Below are 17,861 nucleotides of genomic sequence, written 5' to 3'. Positions count from 1 at the left end.
ACCCCCCTCCCTGGATCCGCCACTGCTTTCGTCCCTCTTTTATGTATTTTATCAACTTAAAACAATTGTTTATTTTCGAATGTACGAAAAATACGAATTCTAATTGAATATTTCATTGAAAGTCAGACTAAAAGATTTCAGAGGTTGGTGGTGGCTAATTACCATAGATACAACAAACAAAAAAAGTTTTTTTCAAAAAGTAATTATGCACACAAAAATTAGACTCCCTTAATTAAAAGTTTGTCGTCAAGTACCTTCAGTAAAATATTGTTACTCTATAATGGTACAGTTATTTTTTAATGGTATAACATTAACCTATAGCCTCAATAGAATCTGAAGCGAAAATGTTTGCTTTAAACGTGTTCAGGACAAATCCTTGAAGTCAAACACGCCTCAATATAAAAAGGTGTTCCCGATTTTTTCTATGAAACCATTGCCCATTTCTAGGAATTAAAAAAAATGTTGCTACTCAGCAGGGCCGTAACTAGCCTCTTATAATAGTGAGGCAAAATATATTCGCCGAGCGGTCTGGGGTCCACCTAAGGCCCCCAGCCAGAAGCTCTGAGAAAAATAACGCAAAATCGTGCATTCTGAGCGTTTCCCAGACTCTTTTCTTGCATTGAAACGGCTTAATTAATTTTTAGATATTTTTTTCGACAATCAGGTCCCAAAGCAAAAACAAAGATCCATTGTAATTTAAGACTTTTAGGTATTAGAGACAAGATTAAAAGACCGATATGTAAGATAAAGAAAAAATCGTAATTCTCATAATTATTAATACCGTATCTGTCTGTCTGTTCTTGTCTTGCAGGGGCGTTGCTAGAAAGAAACGATGTGGAAGCAACTACCGCCGAGCGGAGCGATGCGAAAAAATTTTGGGACCCTATTATGCAGCAAATTTTTTTTTTTTCGGTTTTCGGTCATAGGACGGTTAAAAGAGGAGCTATATGTAGATAAAAATTTATGAATGTAAAACTATTAATAAATCTTCTGAATATAGTAATACATAAACAACACATAATTGTGATACAGAATTTACTCAAAATTGTCCAAAATCTGCTCTTCGGGTCTGGGCAGAAACAAACTTCTTTATTACTTTGTCAACATTCACACTGAAATCCCGATGAATATGCAGTAATGCTATGTAACTTTCGTTGTTCATTGTTGATCGTACATTTGTTTTCAATTACATACGTAGTATCGTGACTGATAGATCTCAGGGCCATCATGGCATGGTAGCACTCGCGAGATGTTATAAACCAGCGTACGTGTTCGGCATCGAGCGACCTCCCAATTGAATTCGTCAAAATTACATGCTAGGTCAGTTTCGTATGTTTCAGACAATATTGATATTTGTTCGTTTGTGATATTTCCTACAACACGATGAAGCAGATACAGCACAAAGAAGCGATTTTCTGATAACTTGACGCGACCCCACTCTCCAGTTGCCTTATCCATGTTATCATTAATAAAATTATCTATCTATCTATCTATCTATGGTCTATGAACGCAAAAAATAATGAGACTTTCCAATACTGTTTTGGCGTGGTTGCAGGGTGATTGGCTCCGGTAGTCTGTCAACCACATCGCCTCGGCATATTTTCAACGATATCGAAGGGATCTGATAATTCTAATGCCGATTGGTACATCTCATTCCAAACTGATGAACTGTACGCTGTAAAATGTGCTCCAAAACTACATATCTTAGACTGAGTATTACAAATTCAAAAGTAAAAATCTTGCAAAAGATACAAGTAACCTTCCGGTTTTGTCATAATCTCCAAAAACAAACCCAATTATTTTGAAACCAAATGTCGTTATTTAATGATATTTCATCAATTAAAAAAAGTGACAACATAGTTGTTTCCTTTAACATTCAATTTATAAATTTTTATTTTGCCATTTCTTTTTTGTATGCCGAATCAATATGCACGCAACTTCGGAGCTACGATCTTTTTCTGAATGAACAACTTCATCAACACTTGTAACCGGGATAGACGGAAAAGACACCAACAGTCTCCGATTCCGATTGACCAACTCATCTCTCTCTCTTCTGCTTTTTTTTTTGTGAAAACGACGTGGATGCACGTGCTGTCGTGCCTCCGGGTAGCTACGCCCCTGTCTTGTATTGTGATTAGACTTTGGTGATTTTTTTATGACTAGATTTAGATAAAGTGCATGACATTGCAGTATTATACTTTTAAGTATTAGTACTGCTTAAATCCACTCTAGGGACCATCTTCACCTTGTCTTACGATCTTTTACGGTTTTAATGATCCTTTAAAAGTATTGTTGAAGACCATCCGGCAACTATCAAGATTAAGAGCAGGAACACAAACTTTGACCATTGATCATTTGTATTTTTTCTATGCATTGACTTTGTGTACGATTATGTCCCCATACTCCTTTATCATCTGTTAAAGGGTGTCAACACGACTTAATACAAGTTTAACCTTTCAATGTAATAGGTCATATATAGCAATACCTTTTTTTTTTCTTCAAATTATTTGATACCGGGAAATATGTGACCTTACTTTAATTCAAACCATGTCAGCTATCTAGTTTTATTTACAATAAAACAAACTGTTTTGCGTTCTTTGATATCAATTTCAATTATCCATACAGAAAGGACAATTTTTTTTGTGTCCACTGAGTAGCATCGCATGAAAATCAACGCTCAGACTTGGTCATAAAGTAGGACAATAAATGAACAAAAGACAAACCCGGAACACAGAAGTTCAAACAATAGACCATCAACTCTGAAAACTAAAAGGAAAATAGAAACATGGATAACGAAAAACATCCAGGGGATACACAAGAGAGTGAAGAGAACTTGCTTCTTGCAAGACACTTTCCGTGAAAACAATTTGATATGAAAACAACCTTTTGTTATATTTTTTTTTGAAATTTTTTTGAAATTTTTTACATGAGGCATTTGCCTTATTTGCCTCAATGTAGTTACGGCCCTGCTACTGGCAGAGTTGTAAATTAATGCATATAGATCAATCTTTAATTTATCTGTTGACGATGACGAAATTTATGCTAATACACAAAAAATATCAACATATATTTGCGCCAACCATAATCGACTTTATTTTATGGAAAATTGGTCTTTGACATTTTATAAATACAATGAAACCTGTATAAACCGAACCTCTTCGGGACTTAACATTGTGTTAGGTTTTGCCGATGTTCTGTTTTATTGGATGCACAACACATACAACTATGACGGTGCTTAAGAACATGTTTGGTTTATACTGGTTTTCGGTTGATGCAGGATTCGTTTTAGCCAGGTTTCACTGTATATCAAAGCTCCATTCTATGATTTAAGTACATAAAAACACGTTTAGATGATTTTATACTAGTTTTTTAATTATTTTTTTTTTGGGGGAGGGGGGCTTTTATAGCTTGTTGTTCGATAAGAGCCAAAGCTCGGTGTTGAAGGCCGTACCTTAACCTAGAACGGTTTAATTTTATAAATTGTTACTTGTTACACGCCTACAGTTGTATATGAGTAGATAGCAATCTTTTCTCATATACACACACGCCTACAGATGTATACGAGTAGATAGCAATCTTTTCTCATACACATACACGCCTACACGTGTATATGAGTAGATCCATATAATACCAATGGTCGTGTCTTTATTTCGATGTGACTATAGGGACCGATGTTCGGACTCCTTGTTTTTTTTTACCTACGATGAAGGGATACTCATGTTCAAGTCTTTGGCTTGTTCCGAATAGGGGATGAGCGCGCGACCTCCCACAAAGGACTTCTGAGGCTGTGAATTAATTTGTTCTTCCTTGCTTAATGATGCACATTGGTGATATTAGGTACTTTTTGTTAGATGCTTGATATTCTTTGTGTTTTCCGACGATCAAGGGATACCAGTTTTCAAGTCTTTCGTGTAATCCGACTAGGGGTCGAGCGTTCAACCTCCTACAAAGGACCTGTAAATAAGAAATGACTATGCAGTATGGGTTTTGGTCATTGTTGAAGGCCGTACGGTGATCTGTAGTTGTTAATTTCTGTGTTATTTTGGTATTTTGTGGAGAGTTGTCTCATTGGCAATCATACCGCATCTTTTTTTTTATATTTAGTTGTATGCGTTAGTAAGGCAGCAATCTAACAACATTATACATATGCCTCTTTTGTACATTTGAATCTCGATCAGTGGCGGATCCAGCCATTTTATAAAGGGGGGTTCCTAACCCAGGACAAAGAGGGAGGGTTGGGGTTCCAACTATATGTCCCCATTCAAATGCATTGATCGGCCAAAAAAGGGCGCTCAACCCCCGGAACCCCCCCCCCCCCCCCCTGGATCCGCCACTGTCGATCGTTGAATTGGAAAAGAGTACATTTCAACCCCCGGAACCCCCCCCCCCCCCCCTGGATCCGCCACTGTCGATCGTTGAATTGGAAAAGAGTACATTTTGTAAAAGAAAACATAAAACCTTCTGTTCTTGATTCAACTGATTTTAATACAAATATACAAATGAATGGCATCATAAAATTGTGATCGGAACAGACACAACATTCCGTACACGCGATATCATACACCATGTCGTAAATGTTAGGCCGAACATGTCCTGACGTTAATGTCCTGCCACTCATGTAAAAAATAAGAATACTGCATCACATTAATTTGTGCAGTATTCGTTGAATTTTAATCGATTTTTTAAAATTTGAATGGGCTGCAGAAAACGATGCGAGCTTCAAAATGAGAAAACTAGTAAATACAACGTTATTGAGGGACAAAATGTGCATCTCCGAAAGTGTCATTCATACAATGAACTAGATTATTTATTGTCCGCGGCTTTTAAGGTCACAGGTTTTATAAATACTGATAGACAACCGAAAATTTCGACTGTGCGCCAGTAACTCTCTAACTAATTACGAGTAAGCAAGAAAACTCACATCTCGCGTTTAACGAGGTTTGCTACTCAATTTCAAAATAACAATCTTTTCATAACACTAGCATATATTGATATCATAGGTGATTTATAAAGGAATCCAAAAAGCAAAAAAAATATATAGGTCAATGTGCTTGTTTTCGAGATATTAGCAATTGAAATTTTGGCGGGAAAATGTTCTCTCTTGACTTTTCGTAGCTTTATCATTGACAAGTTGAAGTTCTCAAAAACTATTAAAAAAGAACAAAGATTTTGTAAGACTTTAAAAGATGGGGGTCAATGGGCAACTTTTTAAGGCATTCAAATGGATATAACCAGAGGATTCTGAAAATCTGACAAAAATTCCAAAATATGACAAGCGAACATCCTTTAGTATAATGTAATTCATCATCCGATTCAAGTCAAACTTATTGATTGATTGGCAACACTATTGTGTTATTTCGTTGCGATCGGATATAATTAAATTATGGCGGAGAAAGCCACAATGCCAAGAGAGAACCTGAGACCTTCGGTTGAAACGCTGACAGTCCTAGTCAATAAGATTTGAGTCGAGTGCACCTGCCACGTGCGGCATTCGAACCTTGTGATAAAGTAGTTTGAATACTAATTCATTCGGCCACTGAGGCCCTCAAACTTTCTACAAGGTTTCTTATTTACTTTTTGTAAGGGTGTGTAATTAGCGAGTTTCCGAGTTATATAAAAATGTTGGACATGAAAACTTGGCCTACAGAATATCTTTTTCACAACCTCGGACAAAAGACACTAATTCAAGACTTATGGAACAATTCGCATAGAATACGTATCAATGGCATGACATCTGCAATCTGGTAGCGAATTTTCAATTGTATTTTTTTATCGCACTTTTACTAAAACTTAAACTTGTTGGTTTAATGTGTATCTTATTCAGTTTACATTGGCGCCCACGTGTTTAAGTACGTATGCTGATAGAAATGTTGCATCTGTTCCTGAAATAAATAATATCAAATATGTACAGCTGTCTTCAATCTAACATTTCATTTATTCATACACCCAAATAATAAAACTGGTTCATAAAATACCAGAGATTAGCAACACCATTCCAGGATTAACGGGGTATACTTCCTATAGTGTAACTCGAATGTATACCGCCGTGCGGACAATTTTCTACTATAATTCTATAATATTTATGTAAAACTTTAGATTTAAAACTTCATCGGCGATCAACAGTCCGGGACGTTGGCCCTCTACTCCTATACAAATTGTCAGAGTGTTTGTATAGATCAGGTTACCCAGAACAGGTCGATAATTACAGTTTGTGTGATTCGTGAAGGAAGAGAAAGGTCGACCCCGTATGTTTGTAAAGCTATTGTTTATAGAGAACAAGATATAACGAATCCGATCGTTTCTACCGTTTACGAACATTCCGAATAGTTCCGATTTGGAACATGAATCACGTTGGATAAAATCTGGCTTTAAGCACTTGTGAAGTCCGACCCTTGGCATTTGCATAAATAAAATACAGATCGTTTCCTTCATGAAACACTTCCCAGTCAGTATTTGGAAGCGTCGACATTTTATGAACGGGAACAAATTTGTCCATTCCTTGCCACCGGTATATTGTAGTTAACTGTTCCTCTTCATTCCCGCCATTTTGAGCATTAGATACAATCAGGTACGAATTGTCATCGATGGAGAAGAACTCCCAATCAACAGCGCTGAAAAAGAAACAAAATAATCAGTAACGAATTGTCATCAATTGTGAAGAATTCACAATCAACAGCATTGAAAAACAAACAAAATAATCAGGTACGAATTGTCATCAATGGAGAACAATTCACAAGTAAACAGCACTGAAAAAGAAACAAAATAATCAGGTACGAATTGTCATCAATGGAGAATAATTTACAATCAACAGTACTGAAAAAGAAACACAACAATTAGGTACGAATTGTCATCAATGGAGAAGAATTCCCAATCAACAGCATTGAAAATAAAATAATCAGGTACGAATTGTCATCAATGTTGAAGAGTTCCGAAACAACAGCACTGAAAAAGTAACAAAATAATCAGGTACGAAATGTCACCAATGGAGAAGAATTCCCAATCAACAGCACTGAAAAATAAACAAAATAATCAGGCACGAATTGTCATCAATGGAGAAGAATTCTTAATAAACAGCACTGAAAAAAATAAAAAATAACCAGGTACGAATTGTCATCAATAGAAAAGAATTAACAATCAACAGGACTTAGAAAGAAACAAAACTAAATTCTTGTATACGTAATCTGACATGTCATATGACAAGCTTCTGGAAGGTGGGATTTATGGGGTAAATGGGCGGGGATGTTGGATATGGTGGTAAACACTTGGGGATTTGGTATAAACAAAATGGAATCTTGGAAGAAGGGTGAGGGGGTACAAAAAAAAGGATTTAAGAAATTAGCACCCCGTATCATCCCTCTTACTGTTCAAAGGGAGATCATCAAACTGTCTTCACAACTTATACTGTATATGCTGCACATTGTGTGAACTATAATATGTTTTGACCGTGATCTCGATGGACAATTTAATTGATTAAATATATATATTTGTAAATATTGCTGTACAAACAAAAGGAGCAATTGCATATATATATATATATAACGACAAGTGTTACATGTATGTATACAGGACGATACGAAAAATCAAAATTAATAATTGAAAAAAGGGGGCCCGATTAAGGTGGTAGCTCAGCAATGTGCCTAGCCCTTAAAAAAGTATAATTAAGTTCCATACATATAAAAGAGAGGCAAAAAATAACCCCAAAAATAACAGGGCAATTTCAAGTGCTCGAGAAAGGTCACACACCGTGTTTCACATGCAATCTGTAAATATTATTACCTGTAAGTGCTAAACACTTGGAATCTTTCAAATCCCTTTTTATCTATGTTGAGTCTATAAAGGACAGAGTTTGTGAGGTAGGTATTTTTGTTTTTGAAATTCTGAGGTCCGTAGTTGTATGCATTGGCTACAATAAGAAACGCTGAGCCAGCAATAGTAAAAAATTCCCAATCAGTAGCACCATTTGTCTGCAATGTAAATTATATAAGAGTATAGAAGCAAATAAAAAGTTTTATCGTCCCGTTAAAACAAGTTGTTTAATTGTAACGTTGGTTTTGATTGGACACTCCATTATAAACGTTGAGCCGGAAATAGTAAAAAAAAATCCCAATCAGTATAGTAGCACAATTTGTCTGCTAAGTGATTTATATATGAAAATAGAAGCAAATAAAATCCAGAAATCATCTCTCCGTTAATACAAATTTAATGAAAATTCGTTTGTAACGTTCATTTTGATTGGAAAACGTAACTAATTTTCATGGCATTAATTCACATTATAGAAATGGAGATAACCATATTGTATTTTTAATATTTTTTGCCATTAAGCTTAATTTGCGATTAAAAACCGATTGATGCACTCGAAGCGTATAAACAATGCAGTTATCCCTTTTTTTTGAAATCATTTGAGTCAACCTTTTTTCTTGAGTTTATAACAAAGCTCTGTGTCAGATTTTTTATTTTCAATTGTTTTGGCAACAATGAAGAGACATAAATTGTCGAAACGCACATTACGTGCACTGATATTGGTATCGTTAATGTATTTTGTTTCGTTTTATTGATTGATTTGTCCAGTGGCAAGTATACTCACGTTTACGGGAAAATATATTCAAGTATATTGGCAAATATATTCACGTCCAGTGACAAATACATACAAGCCTAGTGGCAAATATATTTATTTCAAGTGGCAAATACATATTCACGTATAGTGGCAAATATATATTCCCGTCCAGTGGAAAATATATACAAGCCTAGAGGCAAATATATTCACGTCCAGTGACAAATATTTACAAGCTTAGTGGCAAATATATTCATGTCCAGTGGCAAATATTTCCAGGACAAATAAAACAATGAACCATTCATTAATCAGGTACATGTAAGTTGTACAAAGTGGGTCGATCGAGATAAAGGATGATAATCATAACTTACAATGGAAAATGAACTTTTGATTGATAGGGCACTGGAATTTTACTTTGCTGCAGAAGAGCAAAAATCCTCAATGATTTTTGCGTTATTTAACGTGCAGAGATCATACAGTGAGAGATCACGTCAAGCTCCTTTCGCGAAGTATCGAATGTTAATTCCCCATTCCGATTCAGAGATGCGCGTATGGGCGGCTGTTACTATTTACCTCCATGTTAATGATGCCCATTATTTGGTTTTGACAAATACGTAACCATAAAAGTGAGAAAATACAAGGTGCAATCGTTTTTTTTTCTCTCCATATATTTCTCAGATGCTGAGGACTGTCTAATAGGTTGGTCTCATGGAGCGGTACTTAAAGAATTCTCGTTTTTGTTAATATATTTATGATATGGTAAATATATAATAGATTTTTCTCACCTCCATTGTTTGAAAAAGGTAAAAGCCATTCTTCTGAAAGACATAAATTCTGGATTCAAAAAGCGTAGTAATCCCATTAAAAGCCTGTGCTAAGGCAAGAAAATGGTATCCTTCCACAGTAAAATAAGTCCAGTCATAAGCACCAGTAGTCATTATCGATTGAAATTCTTTAAATAATTGTGATGATGGGTTCCATTTGTAAATAACAGACTCAACATCTTGGCTTGAACCTACAAAATAAGATAAAAAATAATTCTGTATTCTATTTTAATTAACCAGATTTTTGTGACAAAACTGTCGTTTAATGATTTGGGGATGCACGGCGGACGGTCGGGCGGCCAGGTGGGCGGCAGCCAAATGTTGTCCGTGCATTTTACTCATGAACCGTTCAACTAAAGCTTTTAAAATTTTAATATGTTGTTAATGCGACAAAATGGAGGTCAAGTTCAATAATGACGATTTTGACGTTTACGGTTCTGGAGTTATGGTTCTAGGAAGATTGAAAAATGGCGTTTCCTGTCCTGTCCGTGCATTAACTCATAAACCGTTCAACTAAAGCTTTTGAAATTTTAATATGTTGTTACTGACAACAAAACAGAGGTCAAGTTTAATAATGACGTTTTTTACTTTTTCGGTTCTGGAATTATGGTTCTTGAAAGATTGAATAAACAGCTGCGCCATGAGCGCATGATACGCCCGACGTCTTGTGTGAAAGTTTTATGCAATAATCATAAATAGTTTCTGAGAAAGTTTTAAGCAATAACCATATATTGTTTTTGAGACACGGCGGGACATGTGAAACCCCCAACCCTGTTTTTTTTTTACAAAAAACTAAATATCACTAAAATAAAATTTTGAATCATCACCAAAAAGTATACAGATCTTTAGATTAATATAACAAAGAAGTGTGTAAAGTTTTAAGCAATAATCATAAATTATTTTTGAGATACGGCGCTACATGTTAAAAAACCCTCCCCTGTTTAACAAAATACTCAATAACTCCAAAATAAAGTTTTGAATCATCACCAAAAAGTATACAGATCTTCAGATTAATATAACAAAGAAGTGTGTAAAGTTTTAAGCAATAATTATAAATTGTTTTTGAGATATGGCACAACATGTAAAAAAACCTCCCCCTTTTTTACAAAATACTCAATAACTCAAAAATAAAATTTGAATCATCACCAAAAAGTATACAGATCTTCAGATTAATATAACAAAGACATGTGTAAAGTTTTAAGCAATAATCATAAATCGTTTTTGAGATATGGTGCGACATGTAACAAACCCCTCCCCCTTTTTTACAAAATACTCAATAACTCAAAAATAAAATTTTGAATCATCACCAAAAAGTATACAGATATTAAGATTATTATAACTAAGAAGTGTTTAAAGTTTTAAGCCATAATCAAAATTCGTTTTTGAGATACGGTACGACATGTGAAAAAAAAACACACCCCTGTTTTAGTTACAAAGTGCCGTAACTCAAAAAGTTTTTATCTTATTTTCACCAAAAAGTATACAGATCATTTGACCATCATAAGAAACAACTATGTTAAGTTTCATGAAATTTGGATAAGTCATTCTCAAGTTACGGTGCGACATGTTTACGCCGGACAGACAGACAGACGGACGGACGGACGGACGGACAGACGGACGGACGAACGGACAGACACGAACGAACAGACAGACGGACGAACGGGCGCACAGACCAGAAAACATAATGCCCCTCTACTATCGTAGGTGGGGCATAAAAAAATAATGAATTTCTAGATAAATACAATTATTTCAAAGTAAAAAAAGGATATTAGAGATTTATCTAAATCCATATCATATTGAATATTTTATTAGTAAATATAAACTATATTTACTTTTTTGATTGAACAATTAATTAAATTTTACACTTGTAATAGACTGTTAAATGAAAATTGCTTGTATAAAATATTCTACAATATTCACATATGAAGATTTATAGTGCTTTTTTCAATCTGCTTATATGTTTACTTATGTTATAAGTATTGTTTTCTGTGTTCTCTGTCTGCGAACAAATAACATATTATTCAAAATATTCTTCTTTTTATGCTATGAAAAAAGTATGAGAATATACAAAGTTTGGAGAAATTCCACCAAATAAAATAGGAGAAAATCACAGCACACAAAACTATAGAAATATTGAAAAAAGCATCAAAGTCTAGACTAAGTGATGCAACAATTTCAAAGTTTTATTTTTAGAGAAGAGCAAATTGTCAAGAATCTTCTATTCTGTATGTTTTGCTTTTAAGCATTTGTTCTGCGCTTTTGCCACTACGTTTTCTATTCTGTAAGCTTCAGGGCCATCCAGACGCTCATAAAAGGATGCTCTAAACATGTTAAGTAAGTCTAATTATAGATTGGATACGTCTCTGAATCAGAAACATGATAAATTATATCAGGGTAACATTTTTCATACCCCAGCTAATCCTCAAGCAACTACATGGAAAGCATATGTCTGAATAAAACGACAGTTTCGGGTATATGTCATTTAGACATTAATCATACGATTAAAAGAAAGGACAACTATAAGCATTATACCCCAACAAACCGTCTAATACAATAAACAATGTGTTTTTGTCCTCAATGCCCTTCAACTTCGTACTTTATTTTATTCGATCGTCACTGATGAGTCTTTTGTAGACGAAACGCGCGTTTGTCGCAAATACGATACTGCAATTCTCGTATCTATGATGAGTTTATTTCTACAATATACCTCTAGCTAAAATCCACCAGAGTCTTTGCAAATGGAAACCAATTTATATGTAGGTTAAACAGATCACTATAACGAATTACGAATAAATATTTACTGCAATTCAGATGCCTTCATTTGATGCAAAAGTTTGAAAAGTAACAGAACTATCATTTGATTTTTATGGGGGCTAGGATGAAAAAATTCGTCCTGCATTTTTTTTTAAAGATGTATCTCTGTCTTGCCTTTTTATTTTTCATTCTATTTGGCCCTTCCTATTAGTTTATCCGGCCTTTTTTCACATGATTTTTTTTTTTAAATTCAAATTCCTGTCCTGTCTATTTTTCCAATTCCAACCTTACATCAAACAAGAGGCTGTCAGAGCAACAGCAAACCGGATTTATTAATATTTATTCGTGTCCTGGCATTTTTCAATATCCCAAGAACCAAACTGATGCAAGGTTAAGGTGATATTCATCAATATTAAACTTGACCTCCATTTTGTCACCACTAACAACATATGAAACTTTTAAAAGCTTTGGTTAAACGGTTTATGAGTTAATGCACGGACAGGACTGGAAACGCCATTTTTCAATCTTTCAAGAACCATAACTCCAGAACCGAAAAAGTCAAAATCGTCATTATTAAACTTGACCTCTGTTTTGTTGTCAGTAACAACATATTAAAATTTAAAAAAACTTTGGTTGAACGGTTTGTGAGTTAATGCACGGACAGGACTGGAAACGCCATTTTTATACGCCCGTCAAAACTTTGACGGGACGTATTATGGTATACAAATGTCCGGTGTCCGTCCGTCCGTGTTTGCAAAATGCATGTTATGTGACCTTATTTGTGTACAAATGTTATTTATGTGACCATTCCCTTTTATGTGACTGTCACATAAAAAAATTAGAAATTTAGCAAAATTAAGGTGTTTTATGACACAAAAATTCCTTTGTGAAAGGTCACATAATTTTGTTTGGACAAGTTTTATCCATTAAATGGACGTCCTTGTGTGATATGTTTGAGTTATCTCTCTTACACTTTTGAAAAACCCGCCGGCCGGAACTGTGTGTTTTTTACTCGTAACTCCTCGGAAATTTACGTGGTCCGCAATGTTTTATCCGACGCATGCGCAGGGAAAATAGCGCTAAAACAGTTACCGTCTGCAGAGCATTCCAGAGCACCGTTTCTGATGCATTTCATCACCAGTCCTTGATGAAACACTTAACAGTGGAATATAGATTTCTTGAATAGGTAAGTATTTCATTATTTTATCGTTATGTGACACTTCCTTCCTTAGGTCATGTGACAAAAGGCAGGAAATTAATATCCCAACATTTCCAATGCCGTCCGAAGAAATTCCACGTGGTTTTTTATTGTTTGAAGAGAACGACGAATTTGTATCCGCTCTCCAATACTGTGCAGATTTCGATTTTGACGTCTTGGACGTACAGATCAACGGATTTAACATTATAATTTTTTTTGAAATTGAAGAGTTTAATGCATGTATTTTTTTGTGTGTACTGTGTGACTTTACCATCAAGCAGTTCAAATAACATGTACACGTAGGTATAATTTCCTTTGTGGTACCCTGATCCTTTAAATAGAACTTATTATTAACGCAAACAATTTTCCGCGTTTTTTCACCCTCAACACAGGCGTTAGGGAGCAACCATTTAACTTCAAAAAGGGGGGGGGGGGGGGGGGGGGGGGGGGGGGGTTGACTCAAAATCACATAACATTTACCCACAGATTGAAGAAAAATTAGTCCAATGACTATTTGTTCCAAAATCGAAGTCTATTTTGTTAATTTTCCAGCAATAAAACGAGTTCAAGGCATAATCGTCTAATATGTTTCGCCTAAAATGGCTTTGAAACTTTTTAAATGTTCGCCCCACTTCATAATGCCACAAAACCGACTATATATTTTTTCGTCCAGTTTTCAACCAATCTTAAAATAAAGGCCGCCATTTACACAGCACAGGCATTTGTTTCGTAATTACAATTACAAATGTGTAACATGAGGGCATTACTGGTCAGAGCTAGAGAAATGGAAGTGACGAGAGGAAAAGCCACATCTTCGCTCTAGTCGCCCTGTAGCGTGAGCCCTGGTTTAGACCATTGCATTTATTATTTCTGATCAGTGTTTTCCCTAGAAAATTTTTGATGTCTGGTGGGGTCCATGGTGAATTTGAAGCGTGTCGTGAAAACTATTGCACTAAAATTTTTTCACCTATTTCTGATTAAATTTTTTCAGAAGATAATTTTCGCGTCTCTTTTTTTTTATGATTAACTTAAATCTCAATGTCAAACCTCCGGTGTCCAGGAGAAGGTTGTTGATGTGGAAAGATATGTGGGACCTGACCTATTTTAATTCAGAGTTCGCGAAAATCGTCTGTCCTGACCGTCAAAATGAGGCTGGGACCAGTATGTTGTCCACTTGCGACGGTCTCGATGACCGATGCAAAAACGGCCGTTGCAGTGCCTATGTCGGCACGTTTTTACATCGGTTATCAGATGGACCGTTTTTTCATTGGTCATCAGATGTACCTGTCGGTAATTTCCGTAACAGGTTTCCGATTTTTATTATAAACAAACTACTGACCAAGGCGGCAAGTCACATGTGGCCTATCAAATTTGTTCAAGCGGCTTGATTCAAGGAGCTGTTCCTGGCAAACGATCGGCGTTGGAACCTTGTGTAATAAATAAAGTTAATTTCCGTTGAAATAAGTTACTGATTTTATTTCAGGATAAAACTGACAGATTTTGTAGGACCGGTATATAATCTTGCTTTGTCAGTCCTAAGACTGACGGATCAAAAAAAGTTTTCGCGAACTCTGTTAATTTATCATTTAAACTGAAACACCAGACTATAAACGAGGTTGTAAATGTCCAGCACACAATGTCTTGCCAATTATCAGTTGGTTGAGATTCAGAACATGTGTGATTACCTGTTGTGTTTTGTCACTTCTCGTTTACAATTTATACCAATAATAAATTTACACAGCGGATAGTTTTTCACTTAGCGGGAAGCCTAGTGGCTCTGATCAAAGCATGGCAGCCGAAATTTATGCGTAGCGGGACCACTATTCTAAAATAGCCTAGGGAAAACACTGCTGATGCAAAACATTACAACATTATTTTCATAGGATGGCCCATAAATTATGGACATAAAACAGGAAGTTACTGACCATGTGACTTGTCACATTTTTTTCTGAAGCATGGCCATGGCTTCTATTTTGAATGATGTACCAGCTGGTTTTCTGTTATTAATCTTTGATTCGGATTATTACAGACTTTATTCATACAGTTTGGAACATGGATATTCCTTTGATTACACCAATTTTAACAATAGCCACATTCTTCTGTTTCACTCTTACCATCAACTGCATGATTCAGCAATGTTTTGTATTTATCATTCAATTCTGATGTTCTCGTATGAATTACAAATTCACTATAGGCATTAGATTACGGTAAGAATGTGTTAAGTTGTCTATCAAATATCACAAGACAGAAATTTTATCATTTCCAGTTGTCTAACATGGGTCTTGACATAATTTACATTTCCTCCATGTTTAATATTCCAGTGTGTACCGATTTAAATGTGTGACATAATATAAAGATAACCTGCATATACATGTACGTACGAAGCAAATCAACGAAAAATAGTGTATTGTGACACTCCTAGTGTTGTGTATTTCAGCTAATTTTGGAACTTTCATGCTAAATTAATTTTGCTGCTATTCTTCAACACAAGTGTCACATAGTTAGGCAGCAACCATTTGATTTTCTGGGGGGGGGGCTATGGTTTTTTTTTCTGGACAAATTTTTTACAATCTATTTTTTTCGCGACAAGTCGAAAACAATTTTTTTCTTTCAATTTTAGAATTACATATAGTGACAGCTGAGGGTGAAACAAACAATTTTTTTTTCTCAGAATCAAAAACAAATTATTTTTTTCTCCAAGAACTGGAAACAAACTTTTTTTTCCAAAAAAAACCATAGCCCCCCCCCAGAAAATCAAATGGTTGCTGCCTTACAGGACAATAGTCACATTATTGTGGACACTTTATAATAAGTGACATAGTTAGATGCATCATCAAAAGTCACATTTTGATCAATACATGCTCATTTTTGTACAAATAGCTGCTGTATTTTAATGTACATAGGAAAATATTTGACACCCAACAGATATACATGTACATGTAATTTAGTTGCCATTTGTTGGTGGACAAAAGTCACATTAATTTGACAGGAAGCTGTAGTGGAACAGACATTTTGTTCTTTTGAATTTTGGTGGATAGCTGTCTTATTGAATCATACATGTACCACATTTCCTATTTTTACATAAGAAGATATTTGACGGGTAACAATAAATATTGGGCCACAATTAAAAATATTTTGGTTTGCCCAAACCCTACCCAAATGTTGAGACAGTGGGTAGGTAGGTAGGCATTTTCTTTTTTTTTCTTAAAAAAAACAAAATTGAAGTATCGGGTGTTTATTAGTCTTCATGCCTTTCTGATTAAAAAAAAACTTCTTCAAATCAGGACAATAAAAGAATTTGAGTAGGCAGCTTTTTTCTGAGTAGGTAGGGTTTGGGCAAACAAACCTATTCTTTTTTATGGCCTTGTCAAAAGTCCCATTATTTTAAGGACACCTACCTGAAATATATGACAAATATTGCTGTAGTAAACAGACTTCCCTCAATGTAAAAGTCCAAGTCATTCCCAAGCCCAAGGTGTACATGTATATGCAGAGGTGATTACTTGTACGATTTGTCCATATTTTTCACGGAATTTTATGTCAAAATACGCTTTACAGATTGTATTAAACAATCTACGGAGATGGGCAAATCTGGAAAAAAATCTGATTTTGATCCTGAATTAGTGTGCCATCGTTTCAATGATCGGGCTTCTGACATTGAATATTAAAATCAGCATGGCCGATGGGGTTGATGAAAATTATAACATTATAAAAAAGTCAAATATTCTCAAAAATGTAATAGGTGATAGGATTAGGTGAAGGAATCCTTTTAAAATTTGTACCAAGAAGGTTGTTTTCCATCTTTAAAATATGACCCAAATTGCTGTCAGAATGCAGGAAATGGCATCTAATTTTTCAAAATTTTCCCAGGGGGGGAGGGGGGGGGGGGGGGGCATATGCGCCCAGACCTCCTTGCATATTTGTGACATTCACCGGTGTTGTACTGACAGAATTCTTAAATACTGATGATAATAATTGAAAATACTGATAGACCACATAATGGGTAGACAGGACTGTATATGTGACTGGACCAGACATTCAGTTAAGTAAAGGTGAAGGTTTTACTGTTGGTTATTTGACACATTTTTGTCTCGCCTTGACGGAGTCAAAAAGCGAGACATAGGTATGCCGTTTCTGGCGTTGGCAACAGTGTCAACAATGTATTAGTTTGTGATTAGCTCAGTTTTATGGGGAAACCACTAGTGGTATGTCCATGATAATTGGTATGCAGATGTATTACCATTGCCACATCTCATTGCCATGGAGATTATTTGGCTCCGCCCCCCCTCAGTCATGGGTCTATTGACTTTGAATGGTTTGCTTACTTTACATGTATTAGTTTGTGATTAGATCAGTTTATGGGGGAACCACTAGTGGTAGGTCAATGATATTTAGTATGCAGGTGTATAAGCATTGGCATATCTCATTTCCATGGAGAATATTTGGCCCTGCCCCCTCAGTCAGGGTTTATTGACTTGGAAATGTTTGCTTAGTTTACATGTATTAGTTCGTGGTTAGGTCAGTTCAAGATGAA

At 35.3% G+C, this 17,861-nt stretch overlaps 2 protein-coding genes across 3 annotated transcripts in view; one reads left to right on the top strand and one right to left on the bottom strand.

Moving 5' to 3' along the window:
- Positions 1 to 4,471: 4,471 nt before the first annotated feature.
- The window catches only part of LOC139503094 (thrombospondin-type laminin G domain and EAR repeat-containing protein-like), a 94,121-nt gene continuing 80,731 nt past the window's right edge, over positions 4,472 to 17,861 (bottom strand). The window contains exons 7-9 of the mRNA XM_071292771.1: positions 9,337 to 9,566; positions 7,777 to 7,964; positions 4,472 to 6,611 (exon numbers count right to left, since the gene is read on the bottom strand). Of these exons, the coding sequence (XP_071148872.1) occupies positions 6,347 to 6,611; positions 7,777 to 7,964; positions 9,337 to 9,566 (683 nt within the window). The 3' untranslated portion in view covers positions 4,472 to 6,346. The remainder of the gene's footprint in view (positions 6,612 to 7,776; positions 7,965 to 9,336; positions 9,567 to 17,861) is intronic.
- Positions 13,194 to 17,861, top strand: part of LOC139503610 (uncharacterized) — a 52,812-nt gene continuing 48,144 nt past the window's right edge. Inside the window, exon 1 of one of the 2 annotated variants that reach the window (XM_071293420.1) lies at positions 13,194 to 13,315. The gene's annotated coding sequence lies outside the window, so the exon portion shown is untranslated. The remainder of the gene's footprint in view (positions 13,316 to 17,861) is intronic. The other variant, XM_071293419.1, reaches the window with a different exon arrangement.

The sequence above is a fragment of the Mytilus edulis genome, chromosome 14 (assembly GCF_963676685.1).
Source record: "Mytilus edulis chromosome 14, xbMytEdul2.2, whole genome shotgun sequence".
Lineage (NCBI taxonomy): Eukaryota > Metazoa > Mollusca > Bivalvia > Mytilida > Mytilidae > Mytilus > Mytilus edulis.
The sequence above is the reverse complement of the archived record's forward strand: the minus strand, read 5'-3'. Positions and strand labels throughout refer to the sequence as shown.